The 21497-nt window shown below is 45.5% G+C and overlaps 1 protein-coding gene across 2 annotated transcripts; it reads left to right on the plus strand.

Annotated features, from left to right (window-relative positions):
- Positions 1 to 110: 110 nt before the first annotated feature.
- LOC116788774 (cholesterol 24-hydroxylase) lies at positions 111 to 15552 on the plus strand. Of its 2 annotated transcripts, none has more exons than XM_032691863.1 (15): positions 111 to 282; positions 3575 to 3652; positions 4128 to 4209; positions 4755 to 4828; positions 5507 to 5593; positions 6191 to 6329; positions 6930 to 7040; positions 7833 to 7989; positions 8300 to 8362; positions 9566 to 9638; positions 10075 to 10159; positions 12009 to 12119; positions 12380 to 12468; positions 13366 to 13432; positions 14286 to 15552. In XM_032691863.1, exons 1-15 carry the CDS (start codon positions 155 to 157, stop codon positions 14445 to 14447), a joined length of 1506 nt encoding a protein of 501 aa, XP_032547754.1. In that variant the 5' UTR covers positions 111 to 154; the 3' UTR covers positions 14448 to 15552. The 2 variants fall into 2 exon arrangements, with proteins under 2 accessions (XP_032547754.1, XP_032547755.1); XM_032691864.1 differs by having other exon boundaries at positions 4128 to 4179.
- Positions 15553 to 21497: the final 5945 nt, after the last annotated feature.

The raw sequence follows: 21497 nt of genomic DNA on the forward strand, positions 1-21497 counted from the left end.
GGTGTATCTGAACCCTCCCCGGGGCTCTCAGCTCACACCGCCTCCGCCGGGCTCTTTAAGCAGCGCCGTCCCCGCCCGCAGCCGGGAACTCTCCCGGCCCGCCCCGGCCGCCCTTCGCCCGGGACAGGGCGGGCAGCACTGGCAGCCGGCGGGGATGGAGGCGCTGTGGGCGGCCGGGGGGCTCCTGCTGGCCCTCTGCCTCCTGGCCTTTGTCCTGTACTGCTGCTACGTGAAGCACATCCATGCCAAGTACGACCACATCCCCGGCGCGCCGCGGGAGAGGTAAGGGGCCGGCGGGGCGGGGCGAGGAGATGGCGGCCCGGGCGGGTGTCTCCGCTGGGCGCTCCCCGCCGCCGGTTCCAGACCTGGCCGCTGGGCTGGAGCCGTGAGGAGACGTCAGAGCAGGAAATAAACCCTCCAACCGGTGTCCCTGGGCCAGGCCGAGCCTGGCGGGTGTAGGCGAGGGCAGCGGCGAGGGATGAGCAGGCTGGGCACAGCGCTCATGTGTGCCCGCTCCCCGGGAAGGGCTGGCACCGTCCGGCATCGCCGGCGATCCCGCCTGGCCGGCCGGGGCTGGATGCCCTGACCTGCATCTCCCGGGTGGCCACAGCGGCACGAAGGAGGGGTTTAGAGCCGCCCACCCGAGCTGTGCGTTCGCTTAGGACACCACGGAGGGACCTGACGGCAGCACCGGCCGTGCAGCGCGGGAGGGGCTCCCTGCGCTGGACCAGCACAGCCAGCCCTGCTACACTGCTCCAGCAGGCACGTTGACGCTAACTCCACCAGGCACCTTCCGTGCTCTCCCTCATGAGCCAGGTGTTTGGTTTCTGCCATAAATAAATAAAAATGTCATAAGTGATAAAGGATGGTGAGAAAGGTGCCAGCAAGGCATTGGCAGCAGTGTCAGAAGGAGACATGGCTCTTGCAGGAGTGTGTGAGCTTCCCATTCAACCTCACCCGTGGGTGCACATGCCCTCTGTAACATGCCACAGGAAGAGACACTGCACCAGCACTGGCTAACAGAAACAGCCTACAGGGACACCAAGCTTGGCTACCCAGCTCCAAGCTTCAGCCTACTTGTGTAATCAGGGTCAGGTACTAAGATTAGAGAGAGGCTGGACCTTGTTGTACCTAAACCTGCTTGTCCATAAGTTCATTTTGAGGTGTGGAGTAACACCACAGAGTAGTGGCAGCTTGAGGAACCCTGTGGCCGCTTTTGTGTCCCTTCTTCAGGGTTTGAGGCTTGATATTGGTCATCAGCATAGGATCCTTCCCAGAAAGGTTTCTAGTACTGGTTTGTCTAAGAGGAGGCTTGTATGTCATGTGAGCCCACAGCACTTGATGGCTTTTCAAAAGTACAAATTGCCGGGTACAATCCAAAACTCCCACTTCAGTACCTGTTGCACAAGCACTTCCACTCCTAAATGTACAAGGTAAGAAAAATCAAATACCTCCAGCTCTGAAAAGTTGTTTATAAAAAAAAATAATAAGAGGTAAAGCCAGATGCTGTGTGTGTTGATGGTAAAAGAAAGACATTGACAAACTGAGGGGAGTCCAGTGGAGGCAGCTGGGGTGCCCAGGAGGCTTAGAGCTGGGCTGGCTTTCAGCAGAGAAGCAGCTGCTGAAGGGCAGAGTGAATCCAATGGCTGTTTTCAGGGCAATGGCACGAATTGTCTTAAGGCCATTGAGGTGTAAAGCGAAACACCTTCATCATGAGGGTGCTCAAAAGCTGGTCCATATGGCTGGGTGCAGCCCTGAGCTCTGATGCTGACTGGCCTGGAGAAAGGGACTGGGCTGGTGGCCTCCAGAGGTCCTTGCCAACCCAGATTGCTTTGGAATGGGAGTAATTCAAATCTAAACACTTCTCATCTGATACTATATCTGGAAAACTGGAGAAGAGCAGCACCAGAAGCAAAGGCTGGCTTGTGTCCAGCTCACTGCCCACCAGATGTGCTTCCCAGCCAACCAGTCCACAGCCTGCATCCTTTCAAGGCTTTATTCTTCCCAGAAGCAGGATTTTCCCTTTGCCCTTGGCTCTTTCCCTTTGATAAAAGCTTAAGAAAGCCTTATTTTAGGATGAAGTACAACAGGATCTTATCAAAGTCTTGTCTAAAGTCTTATGGCTGCCTGATGACAAGATTACATTAATGCCCTTGATTCCCTGAGCCCATTTATTTTATCAGAACTAGCACAGCACATCTCTCAAGGAAAATTGTGCAGGACAGACTGGAAAAGCGAGTCCTAGTGGTCATAGTGGCTTTGTTTTATTTTTTTTCTGCATGAATGGCTCACCTGTAGAGAGGAGGTTGCCTCTTCAAAGCTTGGCTTGATATTAAAGGTTGAATAACAAGAAATGGGAAAAGGGGATTTCTTTGTAAATACATGTTTTCAGTTGATAGTGTCAGGTAGTTATATATCCCAAACCAAACCCACACGTAGTTTTTTTCATGACATGCAGTAAGTTACTGGGTCTTCTTAGTAGTGGATAAATGTTTTAGGCCTGTTGTAACACCTGACTTAACTGGGTGATAGGAGAGGGGATGAAAAATATCTCTGAGGATTTATGTGTCAGACAAGAGGAGCCATGAGTGGGACCTTGCTTCCTGCTCTGCAGATAGAGCAGTTTCCAGAGCTTTAGCTAACAAAGGACTTGCGTTGTATTTGGGGCTTTCACATCTTTTCAGAATCCAGTTACAATGGAGGAGTCAAAGAAGTGGAGGATTAAAAGTTTCTGTAGATGTTGGGTGTCTTTGTGGAGTCATTATTTTATGTGCCTCCCAGTTCCAACAGTAATAAAATAAGAGCCTGTATGTCCCCTCTAGTTTATTTATACTGAAAAAGATGATGGCATGGCTCTCTGTCTCTCAAATGGAAAACAGATCTTGAGTGCAGCTTGCTTCATTTAGAGAAGAGCTTGGCCAAATCTTCCTTCAGATTTACGCGAAACCTGTGGGAATTCACTGCTCTCAGTTGGAGGAAGGAGTTGATCTCTAACTTTTTAATTCAGCTATTGTATTTGAAGAGTTAACCTTTTTCATTAATGTCTTCAGTTTCCATATTAACCAGTGATTATATTTCTAGGTCCTTTTTTTCCCCAGCATTTGAAGTAACATAGCTTTATGCAGAAGGCTCCTAATTTTGCTTAACAGAACTCCACTGCCAGAACTGAAGTTACCCTTAGAGCTGAGCACATATTAAAGAATATTTAATGCAAATATCTGTTTTATGTACAGAAACATAATAGTTGCAGTCAAAATTCGATCAGCTAGACAAAGGGCAAAGCAATTCATGGGGGGCTCCCACCCAGACCCAAACTTATCCTATAAAACAGCAGCAAAAAAGACCTCATCCTTTGTCTCTGCACTGGTGTTCCTGGCTGTGTGCATACACCAGCCTGACCTTGGTCCCCAGCTTACCAATGTGATGAGGGCTGGGCGTTGGCATAGCTTGGAGTTATTTTCGTCTTTCCTTACAAGTGAAACCTGAGGAACACTCACTGAGCAACAAGGATTGCAATCCATATAAAACCCAATGTTGGCATCCTTGTGACCTTCTTAATCTTCATATTCTGCAGCTTTTTATTTGGACACCTCCCAATCTTATGGAGAATGATGAAGAAACAGGAATTTGTTCATGATCTCTTCCTGCAGTGGTAAGTTGAGACACATCAATAACATTGATATAGAACAAGTGGGGAAATCAAGGTATGGAGACCCTGAATTGTGCAACTGGCATCATTCAGGGGGTCAGGAGAGGAGCCAGAGAGAGAGCATTGATCTTTCAGGTCAGATAGATATTAGAAAAAATTTTTGTGCTGCAAGAGTGGTTAGGCTTTGGAATAAGTTGCTCAGGAAGGTGGTGGAGTAACTGTCTCTGGAAGTGTTGAAGGAGCGTCTGGATGTGGCCCTTGGGGATGTGGTTTAGGGGTAATTGTGGTGGTGGTGCTGCGTTGGCTGTTGGACTAGATAGTCTTGAAGGTCTCTTCCAACCTTGACGATTCTGTAATTCTCCTATTGTCTTTAGACACTGCAGTGTGCTCTGGTCCTTTGAGTTTATTAGGTCGCAACTGTTACATGTTGGTTGTTTGTACCATAATTCTCTTTTTTTTTAATCTTCTCTTCTTACAGGGCAGAAAAATACGGACCTATTGTACGATTTAATGCCTTTCACAGAGTCACAGTAATGGTTGTGAGTCCTGAAGGAGTGAAGGTACTCAAAAAATAAAGTCACATCAGCAGTGGGGAATCAGCCTCTCCCTCCATAAGGACGGAGCTAGTGCCTGATGTTCAGGGTAGCACGAAGCAGCCAGTCTGTGCTTGGCTCTGGCAGGGTTAGGAGGATGAGGTGTTCTGCTCTGTGGGCTGTCCTGATTTATTTTCTTCCTTGATTGGTTAATTTACTTTGTCACATTTATTTAAACAGCACATATAGCAAACACCCACCATTTCTGAAAAGTAGTCCCTCTGCAAGAGCTTAATATCTCAAATGAACGAAGCACAAGAGACTGAATTTCTTTCTCTAAATCTTTGCAATTACCAGAGAGTGAGATTTCAGGTCATTGGGCAAAAAAGTGCTAGAGGCATGCAAAACAAGCTAGTAGCATGGGAACTGGGGAATCAGGGCACACCAAATAATTCATCTACTCCTCAGACTATTGCTACAGAAGGAACACAGTAAATGTGTGAGTGAAATTTTATGTTTTGTCTGGGAAACAGATTGCACTCAGTATTCACTGACCTGAGATTCGATTTTAGGAGTTCTTGATGTCACCACAGTACCCAAAGGATCGGCTGGTGTACGATCGTATCTTCAGCCTATTTGGTGAGAGGTAGGCAAAACCCATCTGAAGCCATTGTGATCTGTAAATAAGTGCAAGACTAATAACACCACAGCTGAACACTTATTTTGACTCAGACCTTAGTGGGGGGATTAATGTCTAATTCCAGACATACGTAAGCAGCATGTACCTAATAATTTTTGTGTGAAGTCAAATGTCTTCCCAGTCAGGGAGGAGGATATGTTGGATTTTGTTTTACCTTGATCGTATACATTTTTTTCCTGCCTGGGGATGTTCAATTAGTCTCAGAATAGTCTGCTCAAGACCATCATCAAACTTCTTACTAAGATTTTAGAGCGCTGAGTTAGTCCTTGATGAGTGGGAGTTTGCAGCTCCTAAATTCAATCACAAAAAAGGGGATTTCTTTGTTAGGCTGAAGCTTTTAAAAATATAATAATCCAGTTATTATATTAATTCTTTGTATATCAGCTGTAATGAACCAGCATCTTATTGGACTCAGCAGTCCACACCTACCTAGCAAAACATATTTGTGGTTCAGTTGTTGTCCAGAGTCATGCAATGATTGCAATACTCAAAGTGTCACAGTGCTCCTTATACATGGGCAAAATAGAAGAAAGTAGATGTGAAAGACTTACCTTTGTGACTACATGGGGTTCAGCTGGCTCTCTTGCTGAAAACTGTTCCTTTCCTTGTTTTCCTACATTCTAGGTTTCTGGGGAATGGCTTGGTAACTGTTTGCAACCATGAGCATTGGCACAAGCAGAGGAGGATAATGGATCCAGCTTTCAGCCGAACGTAAGGCAGATATTTCTGGGATGAGCTAGCTGTTATTTCTGCTGTATTTTCATGATTCTCCCTGTCATTATTTGATATTTAGAGGGGAAAAAAAAAGACAGTTAGTGCCAAAATTACATTTTACTTAAGTCTAGGACACCATTTCCATGCCAAGTATAATTTGACCAGACTTCCCATGGAGCAGTGACACCCCTATGAGCTCAGCAATGGCAGAAAGGTCCCAAGGTTGTATATGCAGGAGTGTGGTTATGGCTGTCTTATCCTGTTAGAAAAGGTAAGGCAGAGGGTTGGTCTGGTTTCCCTGTGTGTGCCTCAATGCACTGCACGTAGGGTCCAAAGATAAAGTCCACATGCTTTGCTTCAGTGTGCACAAGCCACAGCCCTTTGCCATGACAGACATTAGTTTTATGGCAGGGCAGAGCAGGGCTGCTGTAAGAAGAATGTAGCTCATTTTATCTGTTTGCTTTTTAAGGTATTAAGGCAAGTTGATTATAAATAAAAAAAGAATTACAATTTTCTATAGAAAATAAAGTTATTTTGGCTGAGCAAAGATGTCCTCTTCAGAACCCCCACTACTCATCTTTATTGATTGTTCAGCTACCTGATTGGTCTGATGGAAACTTTTAATGAAAAAGCAGAGGAGCTGATGGAGAAGCTAGAGGAAATGGCAGATGGGAAAAAAGAGTTTAGCATGCTGTCGATGATGTGCCGGGTGACTATGGATATCATTGCAAAGGTACCAGCTGTCGCTTTCTTGTTTCCTCTGCAATGGCAGGAAGGAATGGAAGTAATGTGTACTGGCAGCAGGATGGGAGCTGGAACTGGAGCCAGGGAAAAAGACCTTTCCCCGCCAGTGCCAGAAGAGCTGAAGGACTAATTGTGCCACTTCCATTTGAACTGAGCCATGGGAAGGGGCAGATAGGGAAGGGTGTGCACAGTCTCAGTGTGGCCTGCAGGATGGGGACCCTTTGCAAAAGCCCTTTCATCCTCACACCTCCCAGCCCTCCATGCCAAAAGGGGCACACCAGTGCTCATTCATGGGTTATATTATTGCCATTATATGTCAGCATGAAGTCTGCCTTACGCTGGCTTTTCCCTTATCTATGCAAAACAGTTTGGGATGAATGAAGAGTAATAGTAAATTATTAATCCCCCCAAATAAGGAGGAAGCATAATGTAGATATTGCCCTCCCCTCATGGTCTCCTGCAGGGCAGGATCTAGCCTGAGATATTTTTAGGGAAAAAGGTGATGGTATGAGGTTATCCTGATCTTTCACCCCAGCCCCAGGGAGCCAGGAGGGTGCAGCAAGTTGCCTTTTTCTCTCCTGCTCCTTAGGTAGCCTTTGGCTTGGAATTAAATGCACTGAGTGATGACCAGATGCCTTTACCACACGCTGTGACCATGGTTTTGGAGGGACTGACCAAGTCACGGATCCCCCTCATACAGGTCTGTACACTCCTCACTTCTGTCCTCTCTCCTCATATCCAGCTGGAGGCTCTGTTCCCTCCTGAGTTAGTGGGAGGGAGCCGTGCAAGGTCCATATTTGATGGGGAAATAGTCATCTGTAGATCTTTCCCTCCAATGTGCATCAAGATAAAATTCACTAATGCTTTAAAACACTTGCAGAATTAACATTAACATTTAATGCTTCCTTTCTGTCTTCTCTTCCCCTATGCATGTGTCTCCTTTTCATATGGTTTTACACTTTCAGACCCATTAAAAATTGAGATTTTTGCCCTTTGTCCAAGCAGGATGGCAACCCTCACTCAAAGTGGAAGAAATTTGAACATTCTTGCCATAAAAAAATGATATTTTCAACCCAAATTTATCTACTAAGAAATTATGGATGTAATATGAAATATTTAAGTTAAAGATCATCCTAGTGTCTCATGAAAGTTGTAGTTCAGGCTTTTAGAGCTCCTGTTTTCCTTTTTGGGACCAGGGGTGAGATCTGTATTGCATGCTGCTGTCTCTTTCCATGGAGAGGTGAGGCATTTTGCTCATGGTGCCCAAAACATCAGCTTGGATAAGACAGGACATCAGCATGCACAGACTGAAATATTTCTCATTTCAGCCCAAACCCTTCATCCTGGGGGCGTTCACTTTGTTCCGTGGAGAGCAGACGTTTTTGTGACAAGTGTCATTTAGCAGAAAGCAAGGTGCTGCCTTGTAAAATAACATTGAAATTATTTCTTACCAGCAAAAAGAATAAAATTACTCAAGAAATTCTGTATTCAGTACATGCCAGGGAAACAGAAGTTGGTAAAGGAGGTCAGGGAGAGTGTGAGGCTGCTGCGGCGTGTGGGGAAGGAGTGCATTGACCAGAGGAGAGAAGCTCTCCAGAATGGGAAGGAAGCCACGTTGGATATTCTTACACAGATACTGAAAGGAGATGGTAAGGGACGTGTTGCTGTTTGAGTGAATTTCTCTGTGGTATGTTTTGCCATGGGATTTGGGGAGGATTGTTTTGGGGATCTGAACTTTGATCACTTTTTCACACTGAAGATAGTAGAGTTGCTTTGAAAATCCCCTGTTGCATTGTGTTGGATCAAATATTGGTCACAAACCACCACTGAAACACCCCCTGAGCATCTCTTCTTGATGCCACCTCACCCAATATGTGCCAAACAGGGCAGAGCATTCTGGCTGGTCCAACTGGGGCATGGGGGCATTTTCTAATCCCAGTTGCTTTTCTATTTTGACAGCTCTGGAGGACACTAGAGATGATGAAAACATTCTGGATAACTTTATCACTTTCTTTGTTGCAGGTTGGTAGCTATTTTTATGCTTGGATATGTCATGTGGGAAGCTGTACTCATTCTTGGGTCATGATTAACACCCTTGTTAATCATGATTAACATCATCATTAACATCATCACTTCATGTGTAATGCTGCTGTATCCAGGAGTCTCTTGGTTGGAAGACAGCAGTATTTACACTGGCGTAGGACCAGCAGGGCAAGGTCTGAAGAGAACTTTCAGTTTTCTCAAAGGCAAATCACAGGTTATCCTCTTTCAGTCATATTGACACAGCAAATAATGCCAGGCTTCCCACTCTGGTTCCCAAACTCTGGCTTCCCACTGCCCACTGAGCTGCAAGGCTGTTCCTTACAGGGTTCTGGTCCTTCCTCCCAGATCCTGCCAAACCTCGCTGAAAGCACCTTTAACATATTCCACATATCTGCATGTCACCTCACCCACATCATTAAATGCCATTCTTGCTTGAAGGGTGTTAGTCAATGCTTGGTAGGAGAAGGCACTGTCAAGCCTATCAGAAAAAACATGGGCCAATTTAATACATGAGATAAACATCATCTTGCAGGTCAATAGGATTTAGATTCCTAAGAAGGTGAAGTCAAAATGCTGTCTTTTTGCAAGAAAGACATTATTGAAACAAATACATTTTTGTAGGAGTCTGTTTTCTGTAATGCTTTAAAATAATACATGTGCCTATCCATGAAAAAAGGAAAACTACCCACATCAGAGTCTCAGAATGAGTAACGTTCGAAAACTCTTCTACTCCAACTTCCCTGGTCAAGCAGGGTCATCCTAACACATAAAGCAGACATTTCAAATACAGGTGGTTGGAAGCTCTGTTTTCCCTCAAAACTGGTAAATCCATGCTTTTTGGAAGAACTGTGTGTCCCATAATATAACAAGGCAAATACTGGACCTCACTGGTTCTCCTGTTAGGGAGCTCATAACCAGTAGGTGCTGCATGCAGCCAGTGCAGCTTTGAGTTGAGCAAGATGAGTCATATCTTTACCAGCTCTGTCCTGTTCTTGTCATTCTTGAAAGCTCCCTACGTAGACTTTACATCCCTTTTAGTATTTCCTTTAATTGTAGCATACTTGAAATAAAACATTTGGGGTCCATCATTTAAAGTTTCCTGTTCACAGTCAGCTAGTAGACCATCTTTGTGTCATGTTATTATTTCATGCTAACCTTTAAACTGATTTTTGGTGTCATTAGGTCATGAAACCACTGCCAATCAGATGTCATTTACAGTAATGGCACTGGGTCAGCATCCTGAAATACTGGAAAGGTATGTGCACTCCAGTTTGAAAACCCAACTTGCTGTTACTTTCAAGATGAACTTAATTATAAGGATTATTAAAAAGATAGGATCAATTCCCAATAAATTCTAGCCTCCCTTCCAAAATAAAGTTTCATAGTTCCAATATATCTAAAATGTAAAAAAAAAAAAGGCATAAGATGGATTATTTCAGTTTCATCTAGGTGATTTTTTTTCAAAGCCTTTATATATACTGGTCCTGAATCCCACCTGGTTCAGCTGCCCTGTGTGTACATTGCTTCATCCTGATAAGAAGTACAAGTTCAGGATACCTGCTTGGGAATTGGTAGGCATTTTGCCTGAGGATGGGTGTCCAAGTCCAACTTACTGTCTGGAAAGTAAAAAATGTAATCTTGCCTAGCAAGATATGGGCGTCTGCAGCTAATATTTTTTAATTGAACTGCAGGGTTCAGGCTGAAGTGGATGATGTTCTTGGTGCCAAGAGAGACATTGACTATGAGGATCTTGGCAAACTCACCTACTTATCACAGGTACTGTAGGAGTGAGGTAAGATACCAGTCAGAGCTGTTTGGTAGCACCTCTGACATGTCATGGAGGATCCCCACACTTTTAAGATTTTGAAAACAATACAGATATTTTATCCTGATATTGTTTGTCCCCAGAGAGTCAGCAAGCAGGTATCATGAGACATTTGCAGCAGTCTAGCCTTGTTGGGAAGGATGCTCCTCAAATTTCTTTGCAACATCCCACACAATTCCTTCAATGCTTTCCTTAGTTATTACCAAACTGGGAGCTAGAGTGGAGTTGCATAATCCCTATCTGTTTAAGCTGAAACCATAGCTGTAATTTTTAGAAGGATTTGCAACTTTGAGCCCAACCTGTGTGTGAATCCCACACACTTCCCTAACTCACAGCTCTATTTTTGTTTGATTATTGTTAAAGCATTTCCAGCTATGATCTCACCAAGTGCCATAAACTCAATGGGATTTGAGGACAGCCAAAAATAATGGCTAGTTTTTGTAGTGACAGTTTTTCATTGTTCAGTCTTGAAACCCTCTTCAGTCACTCTGAAGAGGGGGAGAGAGTTTGGTCCTAAAAGGGGTCTTGTGTATTGAAATGCTGGTTGGTAATGAACTGCAAAGCCAGGGTTTGGCTACTTGCCAGTGTTTGTGTTGCATATCCTTTTTTACAAGGTGGGGGATACCACCAGCCCTCAGGAGAGGCTGATTCACAGTCCTGGCAGCTATTCTGCTTAACTTGCCCTGTGATTTTAGTAGTCTGCTATGATCATTTTTCTCTTAAACTGCCCTGCTAAGGTGAGCAGTAGTTTTATGATTTGCCATATCGCATCCCACAAATCACTGTGCTTTGACAAGCAGATAGATTCATAGGTGTATTTCTCAGAAGGAAAAGGGAACTGTGTGATTACAGAAATCATCAGGTTTCCTTAGGCTTCTCCAAACAGCATCACAATTATACCACTCCAATTAGGATGAGGTATCTAATCCTTTCAGTTTTAAGACACATCACATGAGGGCCTCTCAAAGCAGACCATTTATTTAGCAGCACAAGCTTGGATCTGTACAACCAAAATCAGTCACCCTTGGTCAGAGCCAGTCCATCACTGGAGTATCAGAGACTATGGGACTCCTCTCCTGTCGCTCAGGCAATTCTGAATCCTTTTGTCCCCATTTTTTTTCATTAGTCCACTCGTGCATACACACCGTTAATTGCATTTTCAGTGTGATGCTCATGTGCACCATTAATTAGGTTTCACTTTGATGAAATAAGCCATTTTTCAGCTCACTGCCACCAAAAGAAATGGTCTTGTTCCATTTTTTTCTCAACATTCCCTATTCATTTTCCTTTGCCAGTTGTTTTTTGTCCTTTTGGTGCTCTGACCTGGCTCAGCTCCCCAAGCAGCAGAAGCAGGACAAAGGCAGGAGCAGGAGCACAGTGCTGAGAGTGGGAAGGAGGTGGGAGCAACCACCCATCCTCATGGCAGTCAGCGCCCAGAACAGCTCATTAGGGCCAGGAGACTTCACTCTTAGATATTCCCTTTGAATTTGCTTCCTATTACTTTTTCTCTTAGTTGTTGACCTGACTTGAGATTTTAGATTTGTTTAATACATGGATCTCCTGTGGGTTTGTGTCTTTTTCTCTGTATTTTACCAGTTGTAAGAAAGAACTGGGCCTGAAGGAGCTGACTTAGCCATGTGTTTTGCCCACAGGAGCCCAAGGCAGATACGCCAGCATCTGTTTCAAAAGTCAAAATCTCCCACTTATCCAAAGTGAAAGGCCATAGGGAGGTAATTAATTCTATTTCTGCTGCCTATACTGTATCAACTAAGTGACCTTTTGTGCTTTTTGCTGACACAGGTTCTGAAGGAGTCGCTGCGGCTGTACCCGCCCGTCGCAGGGACCGTGCGCAGGCTGGAGAAGGAGCACGTCATCAACGGCATCAGAATTCCTGCCAACACCACGCTCGTTGTGAGTCCCATCCACCATCAGCAGCTGTTAGCTGCTGCAGTTCGTCCAAATGTAATGGTTCTGTGGATCAGAGGGCCAGAATCTTCCCGGGGTGTATTTCTACTGGCCTCTCTAAAATCTTGACCAAAACTGGGATATGAATCGGGACTCTCATTTGGGACTGGGGAGTGGAAGGCAGTTATGGTTTTGTATCTCTGACAGCAAAGAAGCATTTTCAGTGTGCTGCTCTTGACTAAAACAAGTAAACTCTTTCTTGACAGTTCAGCACTTATTTAATGGGAAGGATGGAAAGGTTTTTCAAGGATCCATATACTTTCAATCCAGACCGATTCAGCAAAGATGCACCTAAGTGAGTTTCTTTTTACTCCCAGGTTGTTAAATATTTAATAAGGATCCATTACGGGAAGATATTTCAAGGGGGAAAAAAATTGACTAAAACTATTTTTCCATTCCAGTATGAGTAAGACTAAATCATCCTAGACTAAATAGAGAGCAATAATGTGCAGCTTTTGTTCAAAAATTCTTTAGACTACATGATACCTTGCAAAAACAGACCAATACTATTGTTATTTAATGTTTATATTGAGATCAAAGCTTTGGGCCAAAACCAGGTTGAATATTTGCATTAGTGCAATACAGACATTTAATATGTGACAGCCCTGGCCCCAGGATGCTTGAAGTGTCTCCATATTAGAGAGGGCAGAAGGGGCTGAGGCACAGAAGATGCTGTTCAGCCATGTGGGAGGCAGCCTAAGGCTAGTCAGTGGTCAGGAACGCAGTAGGAGGGATCAGTGACTAAACAGTTAGATACAGAGATCAGCAGCTACTTCACGAGTCAGGAGTTTTGCTTCAGCCTAGAGTTAGTCTGGTCTCCTGAACCAAACACCCCCCCACTCACACGGTTCAGAGCTGCCCAAAGGAGCAATAATTGGGTGGATCGTTACATCCTCATGACAGGCTGGAGAGCATTTGGAGTGTGCTTAACATTCAGCTTTGAAATAAGGTTAGCATACATCAAAACAGCTCTGTGAGTTGAGCCATATAGTAAGCAGAGATCTCGAGGAAACATGCTGTGGAGCTGTACTGCTGCTCTGAAGCAAAAACGAAGGTAATTTGGAGGCTATTTTAACAAGTCAGATAGGCGAGGTGATATTTAGACCATTTCCATACTGTTGTGATGAAATATTTGCTTGTTTCCTTATAATCAAGTTGTCAGAGTGACAGTTTTGAACGTTTTTCTTTGCAGGCCATATTATTGCTATTTTCCATTCTCTCTGGGATCCCGATCCTGCATTGGGCAGGTGTTTGCACAGGTAAGCAGAGACCTGGAATGTCACTCCATAGCAAGCACTGGGCCAACTCAGGGTGTGCTGCCATGGCTGGTGGTGGGGGACCAAAGGCCACACTAATGGTGCACTGACCCCCTTCTCTCTAGAGGGAATATCCCCCCCATACCCATGATGGATGTCTCTCAAATGCTGCCACATGAGCACACATCCATGTGCCAAACTGGTCCTAGGTCACTGGTGTGCACATGCAGGTGCCTTCAGGGAGGAGCAGCAAGCAGGCTGCACTCCCTCTGAACTGTCCTGGGTCAGCCTGCCTGAATCCAAACCCCTTGATGGGAATCACAGTCAATATCCCTTTACCAGCCAAGGTCAAACACAGAGGGAATGTGCAGGGGGTCTTGGGGACCATCCTGTGGCTACTCCTGACAGAATCAAGGCAGGGAAAACATCAGCTGGCAGAAGGACACAAGCCAGAACTGTCACAGAGAAGGTGATGAGGGGGCTACATGGATGGAAGGAACAATTTAATGATTTATATGAGCATAGCAGAGAGCATTTCAGGACAGCAGGAGGCCAGCTCTTTGGGTCTATTCTGTGGGTTAATCTAAGCACCAGTGCTCAGTCTTCACTGTTTTAGTTTTGCAGTCTGATTTCCCAAATGGGGTTAATGCATAAACACAAGGACCGATCCTAGTGCCTGTCAGTTGTCTTCAAATCCATGAAGTCCCAGGTTTCCTGCCCAAACTCAGCTGGCTGCATTTAATTTCTAAATCTCTATATTGACAAAGCAGTATAACATAATACACTGACTTTAAGCAGCTGCAGTCCAAGCTCTATTTGCTGTCACTTACAATGAATTTGCTTTTCTTCTCCACAGATGGAGGCAAAAGTGGTGATGGCAAAACTGCTGCAGAGGTTTGAATTCCAGCTGGTACCAGGGCAGAGTTTTAAACTCTTGGAGGCTGGAACCTTTAAGCCACTAGATGGAGTAATGTGTAAATTAAAGCCAAGGAGCTCTGCAAGAAGCTGCCAGGCGTGACTACTCAAGGAGGGGAGCGAGACATGCTACTGTTAGTGTTTCTTCTGATTTTGAAGATCTTGACACTAATCAAAGGTTTGATTTTGCAGGCCCCTTTAGAGGATTACTAGACTGAAATTATTTCTAGCCTTCCTCATAATGTACTGAAGAAAAGCTTAGGAGAGTCACTCTAGTGAATATTTTCAGTCTGGAAGCGTACCTGGAATTGCCAAGCTTGTAATTTTCCTGGGGGCTATTTGATTCTGACCAGACTTGGAAAAGAACATCCTTTCACTGCAGTATCCCTGGAAGTCCACACAAACCTACACTGGAATCTCAGCTCATAGTTTTCACTAAGTTTACTTACAACACAACATGGTCTAAGCTAAGCCCTTGTTTGGGAAGTTTTCTACTTACAGAATGAAATCAGAAAAGAGTGGAGCACAGATTTGGGTTGAATTTAGGAAGAGATGTTTGGAGATAGTCTTTTGTCAAAGCAATTTTTCCATCCCTGCTCTAAACATGAAGAACAATTGATAGGAACAATCTGAACAAAAATATCAGTCTGAGGCCACTACTTCCCCCTGTTGCTCCCGCCTCATTTTTATTCAGTCTCTTCCACTTTTCTTCTGAAATTATGCAAAGTGTAGATTGCCAGTCCACACTGTAGAAAGGGAATCTCCTGTTTCCTCCTACCCCTCCACACAGCCTGTGTTCATTCTTCTGGGACACTGTTCTTTGGTCAGGGGACTCTTGCTGGGTTTATTTTAATCTGGAACATTTTCCCTGTCTGGTTTGCCACAAAGCTACAGTAACCCTTGGACCAGATGGTCTAGTAGGTACAGCAGGGTTGGAAATAAGTGCCTGAGCTAAATGCTGCTTAAAATGGTGTTGCCACTGAAGAAATGTGTCTGCAGTTTGAGCCAGAGACAGGAGAAGGTCCTGTACCCCCTTCTTCTGCAGATGTGCCTGAATTGCTCGCTGCATGTGGGCTTGCAGCTGGGCTCTGCTGGGGAAAAAACTACCATATGAAAATGCTACCTTCCAGAACTATGTAGATACATAATAGGAGTTTGGGCCTTCTCTGTCATGAAATACAGCAAATTAAAGAAATTTCATGCTGCCACTGTTGTTTCTTACCTTTCTGAATTAAAAGAGCAAAAATACAGTCTGTATACTGTCAAGTTCCCATGGTGGTTTCCATACCAGAAGAGTAACATCTCAGAACTTTCCCTGACTCTGATCCTGTTGTGCATAATCTCATTCAGTGCACCAATGAGATAGCAGGCCCAGAAGGTTGATGCTGCTTTTGATAATAAGATCAATATCATACAGTGTACAAATATGACTTACACCCAGGCGTACCAGTACCTGTATTGCAAGGGAAGCTTTAGTCCACTTATCAATAAAACAGCTTTTCAAGACCTTGAGATCTGCTTGTAGACATTCATATAATCTCATTGGGAAACTGAGGACTCTCCAGCTGGATGTGTGTTCCCAGGAGTTGACACAATAGGGACTGGGATGCTCCATGCTAGTTGGGCTGGATGTGCTGGTGGCATAACAAAAAGCTGAACCCTGAGAACATGTCAAAGGGAGAGGTGGGGGAAGCTGTGACAGGGAGTGGCCTTTGCTGTGAACAGCAAACAGCTTGACAGATGCTGGCAAATTGTGCTGTGGGAATGCAAGATGCCACCACACCAGGGCTCTGCTTTGCTGCTAATGAGTGAGGTGAGATGCATTAGTTACAAGAACATGTATTGCCTTCTGCTACCTTTGCAATGGGGTGAGGCACCTCCAAGAAGGGCTCAAGGGGAGTGTTAGCATGTTGAAACCCTGCAGTGAGTTCCGTCAGCCCTCATCTGTCCAAGACTGGAGTTTCCTGACTGCTTTGTGTTTACCCTCTTCTTGCAAGGCCAAATTACCACCCAGCTCTCCAGGGACTGCTGGCACAGGCCTTTCTCCTTTTTCTACACCCAAGAGCCCTTGCCAGACTGTCGCCTGTCAGGCTGATTGCCTCCCAGCAGATGGCAAGCGCTCATTGCCGATGCACCCAAGAGCAGCAGCACTCCTCAGCCTTGACAGCTCCTTCTCTTAAGAGACAGGCTGTCCTGGCTCATCCAAGACATCTTCCCGCGGGAGGAGATGGTGGCCTATGATGTGCAAATGCCCTGCATTGTTCCCATGGTTTCATCCTGCACCTCTAGCCAGGAGGTGATCTTGTCTGACTAAAAGAAAGAGGAGCAGGTTCAGGAAAGCTGTTTCCTGGTGCCCTGTATGCCAACTGTTTGCCAGCACCAGCTTTGCCAAACCCTGTTGAGAAACTTCAGACCAGAAGTGCCTCAGGAGGCACAGCTGTGCGTGCCATGGGCTATAAAAACACCTGGGAGCTGAGCTTTTTTGGACACCACAGAAAAGGACAGTTTATCCTTATTCTGGGGAAGAGAGAGACATTATTTCAGTTCTAGGGCAATCATTATTGCACCAAGCCCTCGGCTGGGTTCTTGGCCAGTAAGGCAAAAAAGTAGAACAAAGTCTATCTACCCAGTTCTTACCAGCTGGTTGTAGGAAAGTATCATACCTGTAGCTAATTTTCTTCTTATCCTTTTCCTGGCTCTTGGGCAATACAAAGACAAAGCTGGCTATGGCTGGTGGGGTGATTTTCCCTGGGTGCCACTCAGGCAGGGTCCTGCACAGGCCAGTGTTGCATCCCTGGAGGTTGGACGCAAGAAGGTTTCTCAGTTGACTCGGAACTGCAAAGCCAGGCTGCTCAGGACTGCTCCTGCCCCTGCACCCTGCAGGTAAGTGCCTGCCCTCCAGCAGCTCCTCTGGCTTTCACCCTGCCCCAGATGTGCACGCTGGCAGCTGGACAGGGACTGTCAGGAGACAGCCAGAAGCTCAGCTGGCAGGAGTCAAGGTTACAGCTGCCCTCAAAGGTGAGGGCACCAGTGGTGACATGTATTCCCAAGAGTCTTTATTAGAGGTGTCTAAGTCTTCCTCCTGTTCTGACGTGGCTGCTGCAGGTTTCTTTGATCCCTCTCCCAGACCTATAAACTCTTTGCCTCCTTCTTCTGGACTGATGCCCAGGACTTTCATGTATGTACTCAGAGTGAAAACTTTCCCCCCAGGATTTCTTCCCAGGTTTTTATACTAACCCAAGAGCTTGATCTTATCCCTTCTAGATCAGTGTCATAGACAAGAAAGAAGGAAACACTGCTGCCTAGACCTCTTAGGACAGGAGGGAACCAGCTAGGGAAATTGTACCCAGAGGTGTCTGTCTTTCAGAAGGCAAATGCCTTCGGTGCTGGCATGGGAGAATGTGAAGCTTTCTCACCTCGACTAGTCTGGAGCATGGGAGACTCCCAATTTTTCCTCTACACTTCATGTACAGACTCATACCTTTCCAGAGAGCCCAACTAGCATTACTGCCAGGACAGAAGTGGGAAAAATCTCATTCCAGCCCTTGCAAGAAGCCAGGAGAAGCTCAAAAGCATGGGATTCAATCACATTTATCGAAATTATAGCCCAGCCTGATATTTTCTGAACAGTGGACAGCTCCATCTGCAGCCTCCAGAGGAATGAACGTAGATAAGAAGGTGTAAGATACTGGTGGGCCTAGTGCAAGTGCACAGCTTAACCATACATGCATTTGCACTCAGTGTGGTTGTATGATGAGAGCTGCAACAGGAAGGGGTGGTATGGGATGGGGTGGGATGGGATGGGATGTACTCTGTCAGGCAGGGCTCTTTTGTCTCCTCTCAATTTCCCCACAAACTGCAACATCATTTGTTCTGCTGACCTCAGGACAAAAAAAGCACTTGAAGAATGACATTTCCTCCGTGAGGCAGTGGGTATGCTCCTTCAGTGATATCAGGGACAAGGGAGGAACCAGTGAGGTGGGGACACTACCCACGAGGGGACACTACAATCCTGGCAGCATCTCAGTTGAGCCATTACAAGGTTTCTCCATGCTGCCCATGCCACTGCTTTGGTCTGCTCTGCAGGACACATGATGACATTATTTGTAATTAATCTCTGCTTTTCTGCCTTATGCTAAGGTTTGGAGTCTGCACTCAGGTGAAACTGAAGCTGAAGAGTGGGAGGCCCTTTACTCTGTTTTATTCCCTGTGAGCTCAGTTTCTTGCTGTAGACTCAGTCTCTCAGCTGCAGGTACAAGGGAGGCTCAGGAGATGGAAAATAAAATGACAAAAAGAGGTCAAAGCTAGCAAGCTCAGAAAACTTTCTACAATGCCTTCCCTTCTCACGTAGGATCTCTGTGTGAAATGGTTGGTGGCAAGCCCTGCCCTGCTCACCATGCCCACGTGTGCCCATGCACAGGTCCATGAGAGGTAGCAAGTATTTTTTATCTGTCTCTGAATTGTCAGTGATGGGGATTTAAATAAATGGGAATTACTGACTCGAGTATTTGCCCTTCAATCCCTGAAGTGTCTCTTGGCCTTGTCCTGCTCTGCTGTCTCAGCAGGCTCTGGGTCAAAGCTATCTGCCTTCCACTGCAGTGAGCAGCTGGACTTCTCCCTGCAGGAGTTTGCTTTCTCTACGTTCAGCACTTCTTTGCTCCCTCACAGGGCCTGCAACATGCATGAGCTCTGCTCTGAACTTCTCCAATGGTTTGGTACCCGCAGAACAAACCATCTTCTGATCCTCCTTCTGGTTCAGCCAGCAAAGGCCCCCAGAGCTCCTGAGAGTCAGATAGTGCTCAGGAGTAGGACTTCTACCTCTTCTGAAGGACAGGAATTGTTTCCCCCTCTTTGTTCAAAATACTTTGGTGACATCTATAGTAGCAAAGGAAATATGCTATGGACCTTTCTCTGGCACTGAGGTGGACTGGCACAGAACAGTCATCTATCAAGCTCTTTTATACTTCAAAATATGGTGGCCATGTGCAATCTGTGTATCAGGAGGGGTGTCTGGCACATCTTGACTCCCAGATCAGGGACAGCAGTGGCCAGGCACTGCTCTAACAGTATGGCTACAGAGAAATGAAGGGCCCGTGACCTAGGAATGTACTTGCACTTTCACTTTTCAGTCAGTACTAGTCTGAAGATGTCCATCTATACAGCCAATTGTACTGCTAGGCTAAGCCTGGCAAGTGAGCCATTTAGTTGCCAGTACTGACCTCTGCAGCTCATCCTTCCCCTTATCTCTAAGCCCTCTTTCTCTCAGCAAAACTCTTCCACACATCTCCTTTCTTTTACTCTGAAACATCGCCACACTGAAGTGTGCATATTCCAGCTCTCCTTCTCCTCATTGGTACATCTATAGGATTTGCTTTCCTATCTATAGTGCCCTGACACTGAGGTCCAGATGAGGGTTTTGGACTCTACCTCATGCCAGTGTCCTCAATGGGCTTGTGCAGGAGAATTTGTTCTCCTGTACAGACTCATTGTAAAAATGTGAGAATTGCTTCCTTCTTTTCCAATGGACTTAATTAGGCCTTGCTCTTACCCCTTTCCTCAGAAGATCACAGCACTGTTAGCTAAAAGTAGACACTGGAGCATCTCCAGTGCCTGAGGCACCAGCAGCATCCAGTAAGAGATTATGCTGGGTCCACCCTGAGGATTCTAGCAGGGGGTACTGGTACCAAGCACCAGAGAAGACTCCAGTTCTGTGGGATTTTTCATCTCTTCTGTAAGGGGTTGTCCACTCTCACCTTCCGTCTCTTCCCCCATTACCTCCTATCCCCTCTTTTGTTTGCACAAACCCTCCAAGGAACTAAAGGACACTCAAATGACCACATACTCCTCTGCTACATCCTTGCTGCAGCACTTGCTTTGTTTTCTTATTTCAGATTGTCAGCTCTGTCAGGCAAGGCCACCTCTTGTGCCATAGTCTGCAAAAAGCCTTGCACAGCAGAGCCATGATCTTGGCAGGAATCCTTAAGTGCTACTATAAAGCAAATAAATAATCAGTCATTGTTACCTTTTTGTATCTGAGAGTCCTCTCTAATAGGCCTTGATACTATTACAGTACTGAGGACAGGCTGAAATCAGATAATAGTACTCTCAGCTGGCATCTATTCCCTTGGAAACATAGGTAAAATGCATTTAATACCTCTCCAGTGACAATGAATATTATTAATATGACACAAATGTATAGTTGATTTGAAAATAAGGACACTAATTTAAAGAGCTGTTAGGGTTAAAAAGCCAACAAAGGAAATTCACTACTGAATGAGCTGTTCTGGGTTCAGCTTTCTAACTTATCTGGCATGGATAAGCACAGGTGGCCTGAGATTTTCCACTTTATTTTACATATAGGCAGACTGTGGGTTTTGCCTTTCCTTCCCAAACTGTCATCTGGAAATGTCCTGAAGAATTCAGAATTCATTTTTCCCGCTGTCTCACAGAGTAACTCTGCTCCACTGAGGTGCTGCTGCTCGTACTCTGTCTCATTGACTGCTCCAGTGGTGTTGAACCAACAAAAAGCAAGAGGGAAACTTTCTGCAGGCTTTTAGGAAGAAATCTATTTGTAAGTGATTGCTTATATTCATTATTCCTGTTAAAATAGCCTTGGGGATCACTGGTCATGATAGCTGCCTTGCTGTAATCTCTGAAAATCTCCATCCCTCAAGCCATGACATTAAAGTCGAATTTCTTACTGAGGTTTCGCACAGGTTCCTTTGCAGGGGTGACTTGTGACAGTGACCTGAGCAGAGTGTGCACACACAGAGTGTGTTATGAGTGAGTCAGGAGAGAGGCAATGGCACTGCTCTGCATGGAGGGAGGCATGGAGGAGCAGATGTGTCCAAGGGCATCAGCAGCACTGCAGGACTGAGCAGTCCCATTGCTTGATCACAACCAGGACAAACCCCGTGTAATCTCACCCACTGTGTCCCAGTGGGTGCCCCACTGGTCTTCTCCTGGTGCAGGCAGAAAACCTGCAGGCTCTCAGCAGAGCTGTGTCCCTCAGGAACAGGCAGCACCTGGGAAATAGCAGTCACCCCAGCTAACAGAGGAGATGGGCAACCTCCAACGCCCAACTGTGCTGTGCATCACCTCTCCCTTTCTGGGGAGGGTCTCTCAGGCTAGTTATGCCACCAAAAACATTAGG

The sequence above is a fragment of the Chiroxiphia lanceolata genome, chromosome 6 (genome assembly GCF_009829145.1).
Source record: "Chiroxiphia lanceolata isolate bChiLan1 chromosome 6, bChiLan1.pri, whole genome shotgun sequence".
Lineage (NCBI taxonomy): Eukaryota > Metazoa > Chordata > Aves > Passeriformes > Pipridae > Chiroxiphia > Chiroxiphia lanceolata.

Excerpts from the sequence above, each read along its gene's own strand:
- LOC116788774 (XM_032691863.1), top strand. The coding sequence starts at position 155 with ATGGAGGCGCTGTGGGCGGCCGGGGGGCTCCTGCTGGCCCTCTGCCTC. Across the intron at positions 5,594-6,190 it reads GATCCAGCTTTCAGCCGAAC|CTACCTGATTGGTCTGATGG; the intron begins GTAAGGCAGATA and ends TTGATTGTTCAG. Across the intron at positions 10,160-12,008 it reads AACTCACCTACTTATCACAG|GTTCTGAAGGAGTCGCTGCG; the intron begins GTACTGTAGGAG and ends TTGCTGACACAG.